The 24,745-nt window shown below is 38.9% G+C and overlaps 1 protein-coding gene across 4 annotated transcripts in view; it reads right to left on the reverse strand.

Annotated features, from left to right (window-relative positions):
• Positions 1-24,745, reverse strand: part of LOC136862909 (tetratricopeptide repeat protein 39B) — a 545,055-nt gene that overhangs the window by 99,312 nt on the left and 420,998 nt on the right. For all 4 annotated transcript variants that reach the window (XM_068226207.1, XM_068226205.1, XM_068226206.1 and 1 more), the window contains one exon: positions 1,917-2,078. In XM_068226207.1, the coding sequence (XP_068082308.1) occupies positions 1,917-2,078 (162 nt within the window). The remainder of the gene's footprint in view (positions 1-1,916; positions 2,079-24,745) is intronic.

Raw genomic sequence — 24,745 nt, forward strand, 5'->3', positions numbered from 1 at the left:
CAGGAATATGAAACATTCCTAGCTAAGGACCTTTTGTGGAGCCTTAAATAATGGAACAGGCAATCATTTTATTTCCTCAAAGAGTTTATTGTGAGGTTTCCCTTCTTAAATGATCTTTCTTGGCATATTATTTGCTTATACTTACTCTGAACTACCTGTTTTAACCTTTAGTTTATTACTTTTACTTGTTATGGTTGGTTATCATTTTATGTGAAACAGTTTTTATAAATAACTTGAAATACGTATAAATCATAAGTAATACCAATATCAATGGTCCGTTATTGGACATTATAAATTTTCCAGCCAACTCATTCCTGCTTGCCAGCGCTTCGCCCTCGTGTGCTAGGCTGGGCTCATCAGTTGGTACCTAGCACACCTACCAAGACGCTGGCTAGTGCATACCGTGGAGGCCACTGCGTAGGCTAATTGTAGCCACCGGCAGTGCCAATGCACTATGAGACACTTCGTCTCATTATCAAAAATTGATGCCTGCTTAGCCATCAGATGATATAGATGTTGATTCCCCTACGGAATCTGAAATATTTGTTCCAAATGAGTAAATTTATAATACCAATATAAATGGTCCGTTATTGGACATTATAAATTTTCCAGCCAACTCATTCCCGCTTGCCAACGCTACAATTAGCCTACGCAGTGGCCTCCACGGTATGCACTAGCCAGCATCTTGGTAGGTGTGCTAGGTACCAACTGATGAGCCCAGCCTAGCACACGAGGGCAAAGCGCTGGCAAGCGGGAATGAGTTGGCTGGAAAATTTATAATGTCCAATAACGGACCATTTATATTGGTATTATAAATTTACTCATCCGGAACAAATATTTCAGATTCCCTAGGGGAATCAACATCTATATCATAAATCATAAGTGTTAAAATAACACTTTGCTAAAATGTAAGCCTACATGATTCCTTTTTTTTTTTTTTTAATGTTGCACGGACACAGATACATCTTATGGTGATGATGGGATGGGAAAGGGCTAGGAGTGGAAAGGAAGCAACCATGGAAAACCATTTTCAGGGCTGCCTACAGTGGGGTTCGAACCCACTATCTCCCAAATACAAGCTGATAGTTACGTGATCCTATATGATTCTCTGTATGAGTCCAAATATGAATCTAATTACCCTTTCTATCAAATCAATCAATGGTGCTTTTATATAATGTAATAGGCATAAAAAGCTGTAAGTTCTGATATATTTAGATATTTATAGTTCTGCATACTGGGCGATTTGACATGTTAATTTGAGTAAGAATTATGGTACAATAGTGCCAGTTTCAGGAATAAATAATGGCATGTGGCCTCCGAAGAGGTCTGGTGCAGGTCTCTTGAGTTGACACTATATAGGTGACCTGTACGTCTATGACGATGGGGCCCTAACTATGATGAATTCCAATGATAAAGATGGCACACACACACGCACTAACCCCCCAAGCCATCGGAATTAACCAGTGAAGGTTAAAATCCCCAACCCATTCGGGAATCGAACCCAGGAAACCTGGACACTAGCACACTAAGCATTTAGTCATGGAGCTGGACAGTTTCAGGAATGACACATAGACATAGCTTAGGTCAAAATATCTCAGTTTGTTCCAAACAAATTGTTACGCACCTAGAACTTTAAAATTTCAAGCTCAATATTCATACAAGCTGTTTGGTAGTATTAAATGTACAAGCACAATTTATATAAAATTATTTTAAAATTAAAATAATTAGACTGAGATGTAGAAATATACAGGTATTTCACCAAGCCTGATGGTATTAAAGTAACTGAAGCCTACAATGTGCTACATTTTCTTACTTTTCATGGCTTCCACTTCATGGTACAATATCAAAATTATACCCCCAATCAGGAAACATCAACTAATTCAATGAGAAGCAACAAACTGTAAAAACTCAGTTACCTCATGAGATGTTCTACTTCTTGCTTTTCATCTGCACTGAGATCATTTTCCATCATTAACATCATTACAGCCTTTTGGTAACTATAGATAGTCCTTGACCATTTACTTTGCTGCAAAAGATTGTCTGCATAAATACTGGCTTCTTTCCATCTCTGCTGTACACTAAAAATAAATGAAATGAAATTTATGTATAACATTTGAAGTACATATCTGCAGTCACGTTACTCCATAAAATAAACAGTATGTGTAAGAACAGTATAAATGAAGTTCAATGGAAATTGAATATTCATGAAATATTTGCAACAGATTTAAGTACAACAACTTCACTAGCTTAAAATACAAATATGCATTCCAAAAATCAACCAAGAGAAAACATGTGCAACATGATATAAAAATATTACTCGAAAGTAGAATATTTTACCACAGTGAAACGCAACTATAATGCTACAAATATGATGGAAAATGAACTAGACAAGTAGAAATAAGATAAGTATATCAACTGGCATTAGAGGAGTGATGAACTTTCATAATGACTGTGAAACACCCAGAGTAATGCACAGAAACCATACTGCTCAAAAAAGAAATTTGTTCACTTTTTTAAAAGTTCATGCCTACATGATATGTATACATATTGAAATGAAAACAGACATGCAATGAAACAAACCTTCTTTGCCACAATTAAGAATTGAGATGAAAAGAGTCCTTTTTTTCCTATTTGTTTCACGTCGCACCAACACAAATAGTTCTTATGGCGATGATAGGATAGGCTTAGGAATGGGAAGGAAGCAGTCTTGGCCTTAATTAAGGTACAGCCCCAGCATTTACGTGGTGTGAAAATGGGAAACCATGGGAAACCATCTTCAGGGCTGCCGACAGTGGGGTTCGAACCCACTATCTCCCGTGTGCAAGCTCACAAACCGAAATCGAGGAAGTGTTCCCCGAACTCAAGTAAATATAAAGGCCAAGAATCGATTCATTTTTCTGACCCGGCGACTGGGGTTTGACCGTTTGCACCTGTGACCCCACAGATGTGGGAAAAGCAGTAGAAAAAGAAGAAGAAGAATTAATTAATGGTATTTTTTTCCGTTATCCATGAATACAGTAAAAACTCGTTAATTCGAAGTCGTTGGGACTAAAAAATCGGACTTCGAATTGCTTGATTTAGAATTAACTGCCAATTCGCAATTCAGAATACCAACCCTTGCCGCATTACAAAATATTCTAAGGCCCGTTACCATAGCCGACTACAGTTACAAGCTGGAGTCATGTAAGTTTGGCAACGTCCAGTGGAAGCCAAGGTGAAAGAGCGGGATCTACCCGTGCATGTTGATGTCTAGTGAACTTTGTCTCGTGTTTCGTTTAATTTTTCATGGATAGGTTCGAGTATATATAACAAGATAAGTGATAGAATAAGCATATGCAGAAATTATAATCGAAATAATGTGAAGGCTACGCAGGGCTGAGTAGTTTGGACTGTAGAACTGGCTTTCTAAGCCCAGCTCAGTCCGATGGTATTCGAAGGCACTCAAATATGTCAGCCTCTTGTCGGTAGATTTACTGGCACGTTAAAGAACACCTCCGGGACAAAATTCCGGCATCTCGGCGTCTCCCAAAAACCATAAAAGTAGTTAGTGGGACGTTAAATCAATAACATTATTATTTGTGAAGGTGCGGACTGAATTTGCCTTATTAAAAAATGTTTCGTGTATTTCCAGATGCCCAGAACATGTTGTGTTTCCATGTATTGTAACACTCTAGCATTAAAAATATTTTCATTATCTCATTTAGTTTTCCTTCAAACGAGGAATTAAAACAAAAAATGCATTTGTCATTTTAAACGGGATAATTGGGAACCTGGGAAGGAATCAGTCGTATGCATAAAACATGTCACACACAAAAAATTTTCAACAGAGGATAACATTTTTGATAGTAAAGTCAACGTAGTCCGCCTCTGTGGTGTAGTGGTTAGTGTGATTAGCTGCCATCCCCGGAGGCCCAGGTTCGAGTCCCAGCTCTGCCACGAAATTTGAAAAGTGGTACGAGGGCTGGAACGCGGTCCACTCAGCCTCGGGAGCTCAACTGAGTAGAGGAGGGTTCGATTCCCTCCTCAGCCATCCTCGAAGTGGTTTTCCACTTCTCCTCCAGGCAAATGCCGGGATGGTGCCTAACTTGAGGCTACGGCCGCTTCCTTCCCTCTTCCTTGTCTATCCCTTCCAGTCTTCCCATCCCCTCACAAAGCCCCTGCTCAGCATAGCATGTGAGGCACCCTGGGCAAGGTACTGGGCCTCCTCCCCACTTGTATCCCCGACCCAAAGTCTCAAGCTCCAGGACACTGCCTTTGAGGTGGTAGAGGTGGGATCCCTTGTTGAGTCCGAGGGAAAAACCAACCCTGGAGGGTAAGCAGATTAAGAAAGAAAAAAGTCAACGTAACTATACTACCACCTAAACCTAATGGGCTTCTCCCTGATGCATGTCCAATTATTTTCCCAAATTTGCCAAAATATTTGTCATCAAAAAGTGTTAAAAGAAAAGATCCTGAATGTAGGAGCCTGGAAATGTAGAGTAGGATAAACAAGAAGACGGATGATATGTCAAATGCAACCCACCAAGATATGAATGTCACTGTTCATGTTATCAGGTGTTGGTAAAAGAAATGTTAAGTCATGTTTAGCAGATGGTAAAATGTCAAAGTGGTCTCAACTAAATGCATATTTATTAAATTACGTCGGAACCACTTCGTGTAGTGTTAGTGTTAAATGTGTACAAATAAATCTATTAAAATGCTTCACAATCTGATAGAGTATCATGAGGTGAGCAGTGAAAGCACCCTCTTTGTCTTGCCTCATATTTTTTAGGGAATAATTCGAACTTTATACTAAAAGGGCCGGACTGAGTGGCTCAGACGGTTGAGGCGCTGGCCTTCTGACCCCAACTTGGCAGGTTCGATCCTGGGTCAGTCCGGTAGTATTTGAAGGTGCTCAAATACATCAGCCTCGTGTCGGTAGATTTATTGGCACGTAAAAGAACTCATGAGAGACTAAATTATGGCACCTCGACGACTCCAAAAACCGTGAAATTAGTTAGTGGGACGTAAAGCAAATAATAATAATAATAATAATAATAATTATTATTATTATTATTATTATTATTATTATTATTATTATTATCACTATGTGCACTAAAAGGAAGAAGAGTTATGCCCTAGTCAAAAAGTTTTGTTTGGAACTGTGAAAGCAAATTATTTACTGTCAAGAAAGTTTCAAAGTGATAACGTAGAAAGAAGGTTTGGTCAGTACTTGCTTATTGGTTGTAACTACAATGTTACTGCACTTCATGTCCTAGAAAGTGAGATGAAAATTAGGATCAAGGGTGTTTTAGGGTTGTGGTGGTGATTGTATGAAAAAGTGAGGTTTGGCTGTAGCCAATTAGAAATGTTTGATTCCATCAAGACAGGTGTTATTGGGCTCAGTATGGAAGTAATAAACAAGTTAGACTAACTTTTATCATGTAAATATTTGGTGGGCATTTTGAGATGTCAGGGGTAATACGCTGTACATTTCTGAGTATACACTAAGGACAATATCCAGAAGGATAAGCTGTAACACTTGTTTAGATCTCCTGCAGAGTAATGAAAGAGGTGATCCCTATTTTGAAGAACTTCAGAGGTGGGTTAGTGGTGTCATCACATTGTGTTGTTTGTGTCTGCAGGACAGTGGTATACAAAGACTACCTGGATTGTGAAAATTATAAAGAATTTCTGTTCTCTCTAACCTGAGCTGCTTTAGGAAGAGATGACAATCATCACTTCTGGCGTGACAATAATGGTGCGATACATTGTCTACATTTTCCAATGTCGTGTTAAATAAGTGCTAAAAGCAGTTGAAGAACATTAACTGTGTCAGCAGTAATGATAAAAAAAACACTAAGAGGAAGCTGTCAATGCCCCATAATAATTGAGCTTGTGAGTACGGTTCTTAAAGTGTTTTGTTTTTATCATGTAAAATGAGTATTTATAACTTCAGTGAATGCATTTACTGATGTGTATGCTTCTTAGTACCATTTTACAAAGAGTATGCATTTATCATAATCATCATGTTGGTATAAATGCAGTGAATATGGGTGAAGTCATTCAAAAGCGGACACGGCCCGTTTTCTCTTGGCCTCCGCTTGACAGATAGATACAGCGTTGCCAAGCGTACCTTCCGGCTTTAACTTTAGATGGCTGCATCCAGTTAACCTTGATTCACAGTTTATACCTTTCAAATGCCGTGAAAAAATAACTATTTCCAAAATGTATACATTTACAGTATTCAAACAATGCACTTGGATATCCCACTGGCAAATATAACCTCACACAATGAAAGAAAGAAAGAAAGAAAGAAAGAAAAAGCACGATTCAAAGATGAGAAAAAATCTATGCTGGCTCCTATGTGCAAGTGCTTTATTCATTGTATGCATTTTAGATGCCTTGTATTTACACAGAAAGTACCCGATGTCATTAAAATCAAACTTTCCTATGACTCTATCCTTGTACGATTTCCCGCCATGGCACTTCTCTCGTACTTCAGAAATGTAAACACTTGCCGCATCACAAAGTATTCTAAGACCCATTAATACATGCTGATACATGCAATCACCGCGCTTCACAGTTTAAACCCTTCAAATGCCATGGAAAACACTATTTCCAAAATGTATCCAACAAGGTGCATTTACAATGTTCAAATAATGCACTTGGATAAATCACTGACAAACATAACCTCACGCAACGAAAGCAAAAAAATCACAATTTAAAGACGAGGATAAATTATGCTGGTTTCCCTGTGAAAATGCATTATTTTTTGGATATCTGTACTGTTTGCATTTTTAGATGCTTTGTACTGGCATGGAAAGTGCCCGACGCCATTAAAACTTTGTGGCTTATCAAGCTTTTCTATGACGAGGGGATAAAGTTTCTTGCTTCCATGTGCATTGCAATTGCAACGCACTACAATGACCTCCATCCCCCACCCTTGTATGATTTCCTGGCTGGCACTTTCTCCTTTAAAACCATAAGACCTTTTGGGCTCGCATTAAAATAAAGGAATGCAGTTTCATCGGCAATGACAACGTTGTTCGGTGCCTACGCATTTATTATACGAGCCACGCTTTTTTGTCAACTGTTGGCATCGCCAGTGTTCGCGGATTCTGTTTTTGCACACACTGCCTGTTGTGTGATATTAGGGCATTCCTTAAAAGGTTGAATACAAAAGAATTCCGATTTCATTCAACTTAGCAATCATGAAGCGCACTGTAGACCCACCGAAGTGAGTATAAGTGCGGAAAGCTACCCCGCCACGTTCCGGAACACGCGTTCTATTATGATGCGGATAAATTTCGAGTTGAAATTACTCCGTAACATACTATTGTTTTAAAATGTAAACACAGTTTCGAATTAAAATTCTGAATTTCGGTAATGGGGCCGACATTGTACTTCCAATTACAAATTATCCGTATTTCAAATTAAACAATTTAAATAACATGCAAAACTGTATCTCATGTTTCCGGGAACGAGAGCTTCTTCGAATTAGGCAGGATTTTGAATTAACCAATTTCGAATTATCAAGGTTCTACTGTATTCTATCATTTGTTTTCCAAATTCTTTATGTTGCATTACTTTCCATTGGTTTGCTCTGGCTAGATTATCGTAAGCCATTTCTAAATCAAGGAATATCATTACCATATCTCTTCAATATTCCCAACGTTTTTTCATTAACTGCCTCATACTGAGGATGAGGTCTAGCGTTTATCTTCCACTTCAAGAGCCATATTGCTCTTCTCTTAATAATCCTTTCACCTTCCCTCTCATTCTCTTTTCTATTAGCCTTTCAAATACTTTTGCTGCCTGAGATCCAAGTGTGATACTTCAAGAATTGTCACATCTTCTTGTCCTCCTTAAATATATGTATTATTAGTCTTTTACTCCAGTCATTTGGTACCAAATTTTTTTTCGAAATACCGGTACATCCACTACAGACCAATGGGTCCTGCTACTTTTATAATTTCCAAACACAATTCATCCAATGCACTGCTTTTCCCACTTTCGTTCATTTGACATCAGTTTCCATTTCCTCCATTGTGATTTCACTTATCAATTCTGTCTCCTCACACTCTACCTTAATTATCTCATCTACACCCTTTCTCACATGCAGGAGTTCATCAAAGTAATCCTTTCATCTTTTCCTTATCTCCTCTGGTTGCCTTATTATCCTTCCTTTTTTCCCCCCTTTCACGTGCTTTGTGTAAACTCATTCTTTTCTCTTCCTTCGTACAAGTCCATATGACATCCTTTTACCGCTATACGTATCCTCTTCCAACTCTCATATAAATCCTTCTCAGCTTTTCTTCACTTACTCATTTTTTTTACCTCTATGTTTCTTGATATTTACTTCTACGTTCTTCGGTTTTATTCCTAATCCATACTTGCCATGCTTTCTTATTTTTCACTGCTTTCTCTACCCTCTCATTCTACCATGGGGTGTCTTTATCTTTTACTCTTTCAGTTATTCTGCCACAAGCACACTCTGCACAGCTTACAAATGCCTTCTTGAACATGTCTCCTTCCACATCCACTTTCTCCACCTCAGTTCTGGGTATGTGACGTTTCAATTTATAATGGAATTTTTGTTTTTCTTCCATATGATTTAATTTCCATACTTTTTCCTTCTCTATTATTTCTTTCATTTTTCATAATTTTTTCTACTTCAATTTTTGCATCCACCACTCTATAGTCTCCATCAAAGGCTACTTTTGGCAAGGCTGTCACATCTAACAACTGTCTATGATTCTCTTTCAGCCAAGGAGTAATCAGTTACTGTTTTTATCCTGTTTTCCCATTCACATCTCTTAATCTTTCAACTATTCTTCTTCCTGAACCATGTACTGCCCACACTTAACCGATTTCTCACACAAAAATCCACCAACCTCTCTCCCTCTTCATTCCTCTTTTCATATCCAAAAGATTCAATTACTTCTTCAATTATTTTTTATGTTGCATCCCACCATTGAATTCAAGTCTCCCATGACAGTCACTTTCACATCTTTTATTTCTCTCTCCAGTGTCTCCAGGAATTTGTCCATATCATCATCTCTGTATCCAATCTGTTGGATGAAATCTTTTACTCTTTTCTCTGTCCTTCAGTGTACCTTTTTACTCTATCACTTATGTAGTCCACCTTATCTACATACTCATCTAACATAGGAAATACTGATAAGTTCATATCGAAACTGACAATGAAATTTCACAGAGAGGATAAGGGGGCCATAACACAGTAAAGGACAAAATTTAACTGCCATTTCGAGCTGTATGGTCCTGAAATTGATACAAAAATGTCTAATAAGATTGCATGTAGCTGGACGTGGACAGCCCTGGTGACCAGCTGAAGCGAGCACATTACCTTGAGCTTCTACTGCAAGGCAGTTTTGTACCTTTCGAGAGAGCAGTCATGAATCCAGCTAATGTTCTCTAGGATGTATTATGTTATTTCCATGAAAAAAGTTTCTCTTCTTCCCGTGAAATAACTTCGGAAGAAAGGAAGCTGGGTCAACATGAGATCCAACTAACTGAAAATCATCCCATGGGTTCCCGCAGTGTTCGAGTCATGCCTAGAGAGAAATAGTGATAGCGGAAGTGACAGTGGAACCAACGACACCTCATCTGCATTATCTGAAAGAGAAGACAGCACACCATTGCCAGGTACAAGAGGTGTTACGGATACAAGTTTGAGCCCCGAGTCTGATTCCCATCAATCCAGTGAAGTGACATTGCAATTACCTGACAAATCTACCAGTTCAAGCAGTCCACAGAAGAAAGTGAAGCACACTGTAGATCTTGCGTACAGGAGGAAAGCTGTAAATGTATGGTTAATTAAGGGGGTTCAGACTCTACTCAATACATTCCAGTGTCATTTCCTACACTGGCAGGATCATCACCCCACCTAAGAAAACTCATCTGCCCGAAGATGTTGGTCACCTTAGAAGATAGGTGTATTTACCGCTGCCCAACACTCTGTATCAAGACGCAGGCTGTACGGGCTACTCATTACCGTAACGTGGTGACCAGCCAGACAATGAAATATCTTTGTTATCACATATAAATTTCAGTATTTTGCTAGTATGTCACCTGCTCTGCCCCGACATTATCCTTATGACCAACTATCTGAACACTAGAATGACCTGAACACTAGAATGACAACAGCTGTAATTTTGACTGCAGTAATAAAAAGTACAATAAATGTTATAAAGAACCAAAACATCACATTTACATTATTTATTAGGTTTCATCATATTTTAATTTTTTCAGTTCCTTTATTACATTTTACCATTTCCATTTTACAACATAAACAATATTTTACAACTATACATGTTGAAAATACAGAAGTACAATACATCATGTTTACAGTATTTATTAGGTTTGATAATATTTCCAGTGTTATTTCAGTTCCTTTATTGCAGTTTAAGAATTGCATTTTACACCATACATAATATTTTAGAACACTTTTACAACTACACATTTCATAACTATATAATACAACATATTCGTGTTTCAGAGTAAGAACATGAAATGTGACATCAGTTATTGCTTGTCATTATCAATCACACACTGTTTGCAAGCACATCAGTTACTGCTTGATTTATCAGTGATGCATTTCTTGCAATAAACCATCTTGATGGAGCATTCTTACCATTTTGTACATATGGGCTAGTCACATAATGAACAAAAGTCTTGTGTTTCTTTACGCAGAATGAGCACTGGAAACTATCATTTTAACATAGTCGCTGCTGGTTGACTCTTGGTCAAACAGTGCGGTGATCTCAGTCTTTCACGATGTTCAAAATGAAGCTTCTTTGAGAAATTTCCTATGAATTATATGCGTGAAATAAAATCAAGCAGCGAAATTCAGTACATAGTAGATGTAAACAGGCCATTGTCTCAATGCTGACTGAGTCATGTACACTTTACAAAGGAAAGGGTTTATTGCATCCTCCTATTCAATACATGAGTTGTGTACAAGCAGCTCATTTGGTCAAGAATATCCACTCCACACTTTCTGGAGCTGTAAAATATCACAGTTTTGTTTGCACCAGCAAACAGTAAGAAATGTTTGGCTATTCACTAATATCATTGAAAATGAAAAGGCATTCTTCACTTGTGTGTTTGCAAACTGTATGAAATTCTTGGTGATCTGGTCACATGGTACCAACAAAAGATGTCCTTTTGGTCAGAAGAGAGTTTGCAAACTTCTGTGAAATAAAAAAGTCAATAGTGACATTTCTCCCCTTACAGAGAAATGGATTTATGAGCTTCAATCCGCACACATGCCAAGTTCCATACTTCTGTCCCTTTCTTCATCCTTTCCCAAATACATGAAACCATTCAAGAAGTATTTGGTTTCAAGACCTACAGCCAACCAGAATGTCAACCCAAAATATATTAAGCTTATTTGCCATGTGTTGGTTGAACTTGCAGCGTGCTTTACATGGTAGAATTGTTCATCAATTGAGAGGTATTCACCAGTCATAAAGCACAGCTGAGATATTTCAACAAAAGGAGACCATAACTCAGAAGCTAGGGCAAATTTGTTGCTGATGAGATGAGTTGAATGTGTTGTTTTCTGTCCAACCGGAGAAACCTCAAAATTCCCTTGAAGCGGTCATGCAACATGTTTTGGCAAATACTGGAGATCCCCATTACTTTGACCATATATTATTCACATCTAGCGAAGAACAATACATGGTTCCAATTGCATACACTAAAGGAATCAAACCTTCAAGTTATACCAAAGAAACATCCCATGAATCCAATTCCAATTGTCTGTGAGCTTCTTCAATAGTGCTCTTTTGAATATGATTCAGAATGGATTCTGAAAACAACAGATGCCACAATAAAGCCTCATTACCCCCAATATTTCCCCTTGCAAAGCATGTCTTTTCTTGTCCTTTGCAATGTTTATTACACCAAATCTACCTCTTAAAGTATCACCTTAATTCAGTATTTCCTACTCAGATCCATCATGAACGTGAGGATTGGCTGGTGCGAGATAATCACACTGATTATCAGTTGTCCGGTACAAACTGGTGCCATCAGAATCCGCTTCATCCTATGAAGAGTGAAGATTGGCTGGTGTAAGGGCATTACCTTGATTATCAGTTGCTGGGCACCAAATGGAGCCATCAGAATCTGTTCCTTCTTCTGAAATGCTGCTGACTTCTTCCTTTTTTTCCAACAAGAACCATGAATTCTTGATCAATGGAACTGCCACCATCACTGGAATTCTCACCGAGTTCCTCAAGAAAAGCAAGCCATTCATCAATAGCCAGTCGTTTGTGCCTACACATTTCAACGAGTTCTCATCCAACTAACTACAGTTCCACACCGTCCAATGAAATACATAACAGGAGATGTTTGAATTTTAAACACGTCACACTGTGGACAAGAAGAAGTATCAGAGAAAAATCAATAATGATGTTCAATAAAGACTGTCCGCTGAAACGCATAACAAGATATGTGTGAATTTGAAATACATGGCATTGCTAGTAAGAGGAAAAGAAAAGGAGAAAAATCAATAATAATTTCCTCTTGGAACTTCATGGAGGTCATTTTGACCACTCTTGACATTCTAGGTTTATTCAGATGCAATTAAAAACTTCAAAATAATTATTTTATATGCTTGACAAACTCAGAAAGGTGCACCTTACCAAACAGCACCTTTTGAACAGACACTCCTTATGGTAAGTACCCTTCCATTTTTCACTAAAATTCATTAATAAATTCACTAAAATTATGTTTGCCGTCATGTTATCCTTTGTTGGCTTTTTTTAAATGCTAAATTCAATTTCCTAGTAGGTTCCTTCAATCTATTTCCACAACCATTCCTAACTCTACATCTTTCAAACCTGCACCTCCTCCTTAATCTCTTTATTTCTTTGTTATAATATACAGTAGTGGGTTACCATTCCACACCACTGGTGAAGGGACATTCGATTCATTTTACTGAATCGATTCATTTGATTCCGTTCACGTTACTGAATCGATACAGTGATCCGATTCAAGGCACATTAGAGTCACCGCTCGTACTGCATCTGTGTAGAATGTAATGGTAAGACAGCAGCAACAGCATTCATTGTTCGCTGCCGCCATCTGGTCTTCATACTATGAACTCCTTTCTTAGAAAAAAAATGCTAGTCACTCTAATACATCGAAGGTTTCTGGCGACGCAGGATGGGAAAGGTCCTGGATTAGGAAGGTAGCAGCCATGGCCTTAATTAAGGTACAGTCCCAGGATTTCCTGGTGTAAAAATGGGGAAACAACGGAAAATCACCTTAACAGCTGCTGACGGTGGGATTCGAACCCACCATCCCCCGAATGCAAGCGCATAGCTATGCGATACTAACTGCACGTCCAACTTGCTAAGTCATTTTTGAAAATATGTACTGTATTTTTCTATCAGCAGAGGTTTTTTTTAAAAATCATCATATTTTGTATAAACTACCTGAGATGTACAGTAGCCCACTGGTTTTCTGATTCAACATACTGTTGGTTAAGTTATTGCGTCAGTCGGCTCACTTAGCCTACTGTCCACATATTATTGAAGTCTTGTGCAACGATATGACATACGAACTGAGACAATACTGAGCTGTTCTTCCCAATATAAAACAGGTACTTTTGAGTGGTCATGAGCATGACTCATAGTCATAGGGCAGGCTAGAGTCAAGTTTAATTGTCAAAAGTCAACTAAGTTATAATACTAAGATTCATTAAACTAATAAATAGTATAACCTAATAGCCTACCTACTTACTAGCTACTTTAGAATTATGTTTTGACTACCTTTTTAACACTGAAAATAAATCCATCTATTATTTAAACTTCCCTGTAAGAAGAGGACAGTGAATGCAAGTGGGTATTATTTTCAAATGAACTGAGCTCGGGAGTCCATTTAGCATACGATTCTTTCAGTGTACCATGGCTCTGTATGTATTGCTTCAGAGGGAGCTGGGCTCTCCGCCTCCCGCCAGTGTCCAGTGAGCCGATAAGGAGCCGTGTGTATCTTGTGTCTCACTGAGCCGCGCTTGTTCACAATTCTTTCGATGTGCCATGATTCACTGTCTCGCTGCAGCGGAAGCTCGGCTCCCTATCAACGTCCAGTGAGTGCGCCACTCAGCACTGTTCACTGGGAGTAAGCTGAATCGTGTGCCGTGAGCTCGCCGTTCCTGTGAATAGATTCACTCGGACACTTGAATGAATCGATACACTGCTTTGAATCATGCATTCAGTAGCCAACACTACTCACCACAAGAACGATCTCCTGATTTTAGTTTAGGAAATATTTGTAAATTAATTTGTAATATAAAGTAAAGAATATCATGTGAGTTTGTTAAATTAAGATGTAAGAACAGAGTGTTACAACAAGGATTTGTAGTAAGGGAATACTGAACATGTATATCATTATATTTGTGTAACTTCTAACCCTAGAACTGCTGCAGGTTTATCTGTCAAATGCTGCAGTTATTTTTCTCAATACCCACCATGAAAATTAACCATGGCTGTAATCACATATTAGTCCTAATAAATCCATATTGTACATCAATAGAAAGCTGAAAGACTGATCTACACGAAGGTGACAGAAACATTAAAAAACATTGTTACGATTTATAACTATCGTAAAATATATTTATATATTTTTTGAACAAAAGGAATTGTTGAAATGTTTTGCTCTAAGAAAATAATTTCCGATGGATAATTTATTCTTGGAACATAATATTCTGAAAAACACAAGTATGTTCTTATGTATTCCCCCACAGTTCTTCACTTTCCATTTAGAATGCTAAGTAAAACCATTTTTTTTTCTCGAAACGGATTTTGAGTTTTTTTTCATGAATTTTGAAACTACAGATTATCTTAGTTTTCTTAGGTCAGTTTCATTTTTCCTGTGGTGTGATCTAATTTCATATAACAATCTACAAAAATATCAACAGTTCACACTTATCCCTTCATTGGTTTCTTCAAATATTGGCGTACTGCCAATAATTACAACATAACCTGCACCGACTTGAAAATCATTCCGGTTATCGGAATTTCCGAATACTTCCAAGGCACCTTGTACTTTGCTGTCACTTTCGTTACTTTCAGGAATAATCTCCTCATCGGAATTAACACCATGTACACAGTCACCATCAATCAATACTGTTACTAAGATCTTCGAAAATCAAGCGCTTGATTTCAGAATCGTCAACAAAGCGGGCTGCCATCTTGATTCTAAGAACATATCAAAGTACTTTCATTTCTACAACTAAATATATCTCCAGAACGTTGTTTGTTTTTCAAAGACTTTCGCCAAGTGAAGATAAATGCATCAGTATTCAGCTGGTACATATAATAGTGCCATCTGGTGTCCTGTTAAAAATCTACGGCGAAATAATGACACCATCTCTCAGAAAGATGATCGCACTTGAAGAAAGACTGCACCGTCTTCCAGAAAGACGGCCTGCAGTTCTAGGGTTAATCTGGATAAGAATCTGTACATATAGCATAGCACTTAAGATTGGTCATGGTTATGCAACATGGGAGCAGTAACTATATTGGTAAATACGGTTGAAATTGGTCGAAGGTATTGCAAAAGGTGGCTTGAAAACCCAGGGTACAGTCAGGAAGTATAGGCTGAAGATTGTAATTCATCAATGAGGATGAACACGAGAGCGCACTAATTTTCCTATCGACCGCTCGATAGCCAATCGGAAGGCTCTAATATTTTTTTTTTTTTTTTTTTTTTTTTTGCTAGGGGCTTTACGTCGCACCGACACAGATAGGTCTTATGGCGACGATGGGATAGGAAAGGCCTAGGAGTTGGAAGGAAGCGGCCGTGGCCTTAATTAAGGTACAGCCCCAGGATTTGCCTGGTGTGAAAATGGGAAACCACGGAAAACCATCTTCAGGGCTGCCGATAGTGGGATTCGAACCTACTATCTCCCGGATGCAAGCTCACAGTCGCGCGCCTCTACGTGCACGGCCAACTCGCCCGGTAAGCTCTAATTTTGAACGACGTCGTGTTAACTGAGAGATGCTTGGAGATGTGTCAGGAAGCTGCTACCAGTGAACTTTTTGAGATGTTAAAGCCATGTGGAGCAAGACTATATATACGTGGGCGAACGTGTGACAGTATTCATTATGAGGTCATTACAAGTTCATTTTCTGTGTTCATTCAGTGGAAGACACTCCATGGTGTTCATTTACTCGTTCATTCCTTGGGAGAATGTACAGTGCATGGTGGTTTATATGTGTAATCCGGAGCTGATGTGATATTTTGCAAAGAATGGATTATTGCTACATGAAACGGTAGGCTATGTGTTCATTCCTTGGTTATTCTTGCACATCTGTGGTTTGTCAATTTTGGAGACATAATTTGTGAATTTGTTTAAGCGGCAAGATGAGCTGATATCATCAGATGACGATTACTGTTGAAATGAAATGGCGTATGGCTTTTAGTGCAAGGAGTGTCCGAGGACAAGTTCAGCTCGCCAGGTGCAGGTCATTTGATTTGACACCCGTGGGCAAGTTGTACGTCACGATGAGGATGAAATTATAATGAAGACGACACATACACCCTTCTCTCGTGCCAGCGAAATTAACCAACTATGGTTAAAATTCCCGACCCTGCCGGGACCGAGACCCCTCTGGACCAAAGGCCAGTATGCTAACCATTTAGTCATGAAGCCGTTTTTTTTTTTTTTTTTAGTAAATTCACATAGTTAAACTTAAGGTAAATCATCTTATTGTTGGAGTGAAAATCTTGCAAGCTATCCATATTCATTTTTAGGGTTAAATAGTAGCAGGTAAGGTAATGAACCAAACCTGCAGCCTCATCAGCCTATGATTGTCACCTTGAGAGAAAGAGTTCTTTCATGCTCAATCAAGTTATGTATTTCTGTAAATATTTTGCAGATAGTGCCCAATTTTCATCACCACTTTCATATTCATTTCTTGTTTTTTTAATTATTTTTTTATTAAAGTTACTACCTTTAAAGGTAAAGAGTGGAGTGGGGATAATAATCAACAAGGTATTTTATGAGTATGTAGATAAAGTGGACTATGTAAGTGATAGAATAATAAAGATACACTTAAGGGCAGAGAATGGAATACAGGATTTCATCCCAAGTATATACACTCCAGATAGGATGCAAAAAAAGATATGGAGTAAGTGATAGAATAATAAAGATACACTTAAGGGCAGAGAATGGAATACAGGATTTCATCCCAAGTATATACACTCCAGATAGGATGCAAAAAAAGATATGGACAAATTCCTGGACACACTGGAGACAGAAATAAAGGATGTGGAAGTGACTGTCATGCAAGACATTAATGCAATGGTGGGATGCAACATAAAAAGGAATGGAAGAAGTAAATGGACCTTTTGGATATAGGAGGAGGAATGAAGAGGGGAAGAAGTTGGTGAAATTGTGTGTGAGACATGGGTTAAGTGTGGGCAATATGTCATTTGGGTAGAAGAATAGCAGAGATTACAAGATATGGATGGGGAAAAAAAGAGAACAAAGACTAATTAATTTCTTCTTGCTGGAAACAGCAAATCATAGGCAGTTGTACGGAAAGTATGCATGGAAATGGAAATGAAAGAAACATTCCAATATAATTTGAAACAATACATACCCAGAGCTGAGGTGGAAAGTGTGGAAGTGGAATTGGAGATGTTCAAGAAGGCATTTGTAAGCTGTGCAGAGAGGTGCTTCTGGCAGAGTAGCTGAAAGAGTGAAAGATAAGGAGATCCCATTGAGAATGAGAAGGTGAAGGAAGCAGTGAAAAATACAGAGAAAGCATGGCATGTATGGAATAGTAATAATATAGAAGATGGTAGAAGAAAGCAACAGGAAATGGAAAGAAGGAACAAGAAAGTAGTAAGTGAAGAAAAGCTGGAAAGGATTTACATGAGAGTTTGAAGAGAATGTGTACAGTGATATGGACTTGTATGAAGTTATAGAAAAGAAAGAGTCTACACAAAGCAGGTGAAAGGGGGGAGAAAAAGGAGAGATAACACAACCAGAGAGGAGATAAGGAATAGATGGAAAGATTACTTCGATGAACTCTTGAGTGTGGAAAGGGGTGAAGATGAGATGATAGAGGTAGAGTGTGAGGAGACAGAATCCAAGAGTGATACTACAACTGAGGAGGTGGATACAGCTGTCAAAGGAATGGAAGTGGGAAGTGGATTGTGTGTGGAAATGATAAAAGCAGCATGGCCCATTTGTCTACAATGGCTGTACAGGCTATTTAGATGTATTTGGAAAGAATAATCAGTGCCAAACGACCTTAGTAAAGGACTAGTAATACCTATTTATAAGAAGAGGGACAAGAAGATATGCAATAATTATAGAAGAATCAGACTTTGTAAGCTGCGAAAAATGTAAAGATTACAAACATTAAATTCTAGGTGTAGGGCTCATCTCTAAAGATAATAGCGAACTTGATGTTTTAGAAGTGCATAGACCTAGAAAGGGTGATGCAGATGCTGATTCAGAATTATTTGATAAGATAATCGATACAGAAAGGAACTTGATTGTAGCAGGTGATTGAAAGTTACCAAATGTCAATTGGGGAGGTGTGGAGAACGTCAGGAAGTACGACAAACAAATGGCAAATAGGTTAATCTGGGAATGACAGCTGAATCAGAAAGTGATGGAACCAACTAGAGAGAACAATATTCTGTATGTGGTCCTTGTAAAACCAGATGAGCTCAATAGAGAAACTGCAGTAATAGATGGTATTAGTGATCACGAAGCTATTTTTGTCATAGTTAAAAATAAATGTGATAGAAAGGAAGGTCGTAAAAGTAGGACTAATACACAGTACCATATTGCTGATAAGACAGGCATGAGGGAGGTCCTTTTTTTTTTTTTACATCACATCGACAGATAGGTCTTATGGCGACAATGGGATAGGAAACACTTAGGAGTGGGAAGGAAGCGGCCATGGCCTTAGGTAAGATACAGCCCCAGTATTTGCCTGGTGTGAAAATGGGAAATCACAGAAAACAATCTTCAGGGATGCCGACAATGGGGTTCGAACCCACTATCTCCCGGATGCAAGCTAACAGCTGCGCGCCCATAACCGCACGGCCAACTTGCCCAGTGGGGGAAGGGGTTAAAAAAAAAGTAATTATGATCACTGGAAAACGATAAATTAAAGATGTAAACAAACTGTGGGATGTGTTTAAAGCAATTGTTGAGGAATGTGAAAACAGGTATGTACCTTTGAAGGTGGTAAGGAGCCGGGGCTGAGTGGCCCAGATGGTTGAGGCGCTGGCCTTCTGACCCCAACTTCTCAGGTTCGATCCTGGCTCAGTCCGATGGTATTTGAAGGTGCTCAAATACGTCAGCCACGTGTCGGTAGATTTACTGGCTCGTAAAAGAACTCCTGCGGGACAAAATTCCGGCACCTCATCATCTCCATAAACCGTAAAAGTAGTTAGTGGGACGCAAAGCAAATAACATTATTATTAAGGTGGTAAAGAATGGTAAAGACCCCCCTATATTATAACAGAGAAGTAAAGAGATAAAGAATGAGGTGCAGGTTGGAAAGAAATAGAATTAGAAATAGTTGTGGAAGTAAGGAGAAATTGAAGGAACTTACTAGGAGATTGAATCTAGCAAGGAAGTCAGCTAAGAATAACATGATGGCAAGCATAATTGGCAGTCATACAAATTTTAGTGAAAAATGGAAGAGTAGGTACAGGTATTTTAAGGCAGTAACAGGTTTCAAGGATATTCCAAGAATCATTAATGAACAAGGGGAGTGTGTATGCGAGGATCTAGAGAAAGCAGAAGTATTCAGTCACCAGTATGTACTGTTGGTTACAAGGAAAATGTCCACATAAAAGAGGTGTCTTATACTAAAGAAGTATTCAAATTTAACTGTGATAACAAGGACATTTACAATAAGATACAAAACTTGAAAATTAGGAAACAACTGGAATGGATACGATTTTGGGAGATATACTAAAGACAATGGGTTGTGATATGGTACCATATCTGAAGTACTTATTTGTTTACTGTTTGCATTAAGGAACTATACCAAATGAATGAAGAGTTGTTATAGTAGCCCCTGTGTATAAACGCAAGGTTGACGAACATAAAGCTGAAAATGACAGGCCAGCCAGTTTGACATATGTTACATGAAAGCTTTGGGAAAGCATTATTTCTGATTATATTAGACATGTTTGTGAAAGTAATAACTGGTTCGACAGAAGGCAGTTTGTGTTTAGGAAAGGTTGTTCCACTGAAGCTCAACTTGTAGGATTCCAGCAAGATATAGAAGATATCCTAGATTCGGAAGGTCAAATGGACTGTGTCACAATTGACCTATCCAAGGCATTTGACTGGGTAGATCATGAGACACAACTGGCAAAAATGAGTTCAAATGGACTACACCAAAGAGTGACTGAATGGGTGGCTATATTTCTAGATAACAGAACTCAGAGAATGAGAGTAGGTGATGATCCTGTAACCATTAAGAGGGGAATTCTTCAAGGCAGTATTATTTGACTTTTATGTTTTCTTATATACATAACTGATATGAGTAAAGAACTGGAATCAAAGGTAAGGCTTTTGCAGATGATGTTATACTGTTTAGAGTAACAAATTAGTTACAAGATTGCAAGCAACTGCAAAAAGACTTCAACAATAATGTGAGATGGACAGCAGGCATTGGTATGATGATAAGTGGGGTTAAAAGTCAGGTTGTGAGTTTCACTAGTACAAAAAGTCCTCCAGGTTTGATTATTGTGTTGATGGGGTGAAAGTTATCTGGCTGGCCAGGTATATCCTGCTACAGTAATTGAGTAGGCCGTACAGCCAGCGTCTCAACGCCGAGTGTTAGGCGGCGGGAAATAACCCAGCCAACTGAGGGGACCAACGGCTTCGGGCGGAGGAGTCCTCTTAGTAGGGCGATGAACCCTCAGTGGAGGAAATGCCACTGGAATTCATAACTGCAAGCGTCTGACCCATAGTGGGCGGCTTGTGGGCAGCGTCTGTTCTCCAGGTTAGGGGCGGCTGTTAACCTGATGTGCAGAAGGCAACGGGAAACCACTGCACAAGCAAAATCCCAAGATTAGCAGTCATGGATAGAAGCTTGAGCGAAACTGTAAATACTGATCATGGGCTTCGGAACCCAAGATCCGGCAGGAGAGGGGATGGCTGCAAGGCCTCTCAGGTCATCATCCAACGAAATCCTTGCAGGAAAGTGCATAATAAATTCAATGTAGGAACCTGGAATGTGAAAACGTTGCTAAGAACAGGAAAACTAGGAGAAATCAAAATCGCAATGCAAGAAACAGCACTTGATCTTTTAGGAATATGTGAAACAAGGTGGTCAGGAAACGGGGACTTCTGTTCAGACAAATTTAGAATAATTTACAGTGGAAGTGAAAAGTCGGGAATGAATGGAGTGGCTATTATCTTGCGAAAAAAAATGGTCCAGTCACGTGATCAACACATATCATGTAAGTGATAGATTGATGATGATCAAAGTGAAAGCCACCGGGCGAGTTGGCCGTGCGCGTAGAGGCGCGCGGCTGTGAGCTTGCATCCGGGAGATAGTAGGTTCGAATCCCACTATCGGCAGCCCTGAAAATGGTTTTCCGTGGTTTCCCATTTTCACACCAGGCAAATGCTGGGGCTGTACCTTAATTAAGGCCACGGCCGCTTCCTTCCAATTCCTAGGCCTTTCCTATCCCATCGTCACCATAAGACCTATCTGTGTCGGTGCGACGTAAAACCCCTAGTGATCATTCAGGTATACTGCCCAACATCTAACAGTTCTGACGAAGAGGTAGAGACAGTCTACGAGCAAATGGAAAGCTTGTTGGAACTCATAGGAAATAAAGATAATGTGGTCATAATGGGCGATTTCAATGCCTCTATTGGTTCACATAGCAACTTGAAATATGCTGGTAAATTCGGACTAGGGAACATGAACAAAAGAGGTCAGACACTTTTAGAATTTTGTGAACAGCATGATATGGTTATAACAAACACATTCTTTGAAGTACCTGTCCGGAGAAGATACACATGGAAAGCACCTGGAGATAATGCACGATATCAGATTGATTATAAATTAGTCAGACAGCGATATCGAAACCAGATTAAATCCAGCCACAGCTATTCAGGACCTGATGTGGACAGCGACCACAATCTTGTATTAGCCAAGTGTGACATTAAGCTAAAGAAGAATATGAAATTGACCCAGCACAAATGGAACACACAAAGTTTAAAGAACACTGGCATACAAAAGGCATACAAAATGAAAACTAATCAGTTAGCAGAGACTTTTCATGACAGTGCAAAATGGGAGGAAATAAGAAATGGTATAACTGAAGCTGCTGAGGAAGTGCTGGGAAGAAGACAGTTACAGCCGAGGAAGCCATGGATGACTGATGAAATCATAAACCTTATTCGCAAAAGGAATAAGGAGAAGAGAGTAGGGAATAAAGAACGGTACAAAGAAATTAGAAATCAGATCACAACAAAGTGCCGCGAAGCAAAGGAGAACTGGATGAAGGAGACAAGCGAGATTATAGAAAAGGACATGATCAGAGGACAGGTGGAAAAGGCATATTTCAGTATCAGAACCCTACAACACAAACCAAAAACCAGAAGCTCCATAGTCAGAGATAAAATAGGAAATCTCCTGTTCAACACCGAAGAAATCTGTGAACGTTGGAAAGAATACATTGAAGACCTGTACCAAGGAAACAATGTAAATAATACAACCAGCTACATTGAAAAAGAACACGAGATAGACGAATGCAGAAAGGGTCCCTCAATCATATCTTCAGAGTTTAATGCAGCACTACACATTCTCCAGGAAAAGAAAGCACCCGGTCCAGATAACATTCCAGCAGAACTTCTGAAACACTTGGGTGACGATATGAAACGTTACCTTTTTCAGCTGGTGTCCCATTGCTACGAGAATGGCGTAGTTCCACCTGACTTTAGTAAAACCAGAACTGTTGCAATACCAAAAAAGAGGAATGCCACGGACTGTTCAGATTATCGAACTGTCACTCTCCTGTCTCATGCTTCAAAAATACTGCTCAACATCATCAAGAATAGAATTAAAGGCAAGTTAGAACACTATATCGATAATGACCAGTTTGGATTTCGATCAGGGAAGGGTACTAGGGAAGCAATTCTGGCATTACGTTTGATTCTGGAGAGAAGAATTGAGAAGAATAGGAAAGTATACGTGACCTTCGTCAACTTAGAGAAAGCTTTTGATCGAGTAGACTGGGAACAACTTTTCCTTACCATGAAAAAAGCAAGAATTGATTGGAAGGATAGACACCTAATACTAAATTTATACAGAATGCAGAACACTGATTTAGAAATCAGTGGGACAAAGAAAAATGCCAAAATAAGAAGAGGAGTTAGGCAAGGATGTCCACTGTCTCCTTATCTCTGCAATATGTTCATCGAAAAAGCCATCGCAGTCATGAAGGAGAAAACAATGGGGATCAAAATTAATGGCAAACAAGTACACTCTATAAGATTTGCTGATGATATTGCCATACTAGCAGAAACAGGTAAAAGTATGCAGAGAATGATCAACATATAGCAGAAACTTTAGGTAAATGGAACCTCAAAATTAATACAAGGAAAACAAAAACCATGACAATATGTAAAGACAAGAAAACACCTGTAACACACTTAAAAATTGGCCCTGATAAAATAGAACAAGTGAAACAGTTTTGCTACCTAGGAACCCCGATCACGAGTGATAATCGGAGCATATCAGAAGTCACGAAAAGGATAGCCATGGCAAAGAGAGCATTCCAAGATAAAAGGCATCTGCTGGCCAACAAACATATGTATATTCAAACTCAGAAGGCCTTTGCAAAAACCTTTGTATGGAGCGTGCTTCTGTATGGCTGCGAAAGCTGGACATTAGGAATGCAAGAAAAAAAAAACTAGAGGCAGTTGAAATGTGGATCTGGAGAAGAATGCAGAGGATAAGTTGGACGGAAATGAAGAGCAATACCGAAGTCCTCAGAGAGATAAGAGAAGAACAGAGTCTGATAACCGAAATTGAAAAACGGAAAATAAAATTTATTGGTCACATTCTGCGGCATGAGGAGTTTCTTTGTAATATCATTGAAGGAAAAATTGCTGGAAAAAGAGGAAGAGGACGACCCAGAGTGTCTTACTTCAAGAACCTGCTTCTGTAGATGAAGTGCAAGACCTACGCTGAGTTGAAAAGACTGGCTCAAGATAGACAATTGTGGCTGCAGCGACAAGGCTTAGCCTTTAGAATATGATGATGGTGATGATGATGGGGTGAAAGTTCCTTATGGGTATCACTGTAAGTACCACGGTGTTACTGTAAGGAAAGATCTTCATTGAGGTAATCACGTAAACAGTATTGTAAATAAAGGGTACAGATCCCTGCACATGGTTATGAGGGTATTAAGGGGTTATAGTAAGGATGTAAAGGATAGGGCATATAAGTCTCTGGTAAGACCCCAATTAGAGTATGATTCCAGTGTATGGGACCCTCACCCGGATTACTTGATTCGAGAATTGGAAAAGAAACAAAGAAAAGCAGCTCGGTTTTTTTCCTGGTGATTTCTGGCAAAAGAGTAGCGTTATGAAAATGTTGCGATGTTTGAGCCGGGAAGACTTGGGAGAAAGGAGATGAGCTGTTCTACTAAGTGGTATGCCCAAGCTGTCAGTGGTGAGATGGCGTGTAATGACATTAGTAGACGAATAAGTATGAGTGGTTTTTCT

This window comes from Anabrus simplex, chromosome 2, assembly GCF_040414725.1.
Source record: "Anabrus simplex isolate iqAnaSimp1 chromosome 2, ASM4041472v1, whole genome shotgun sequence".
NCBI classification, from domain to species: Eukaryota; Metazoa; Arthropoda; class Insecta; order Orthoptera; family Tettigoniidae; genus Anabrus; species Anabrus simplex.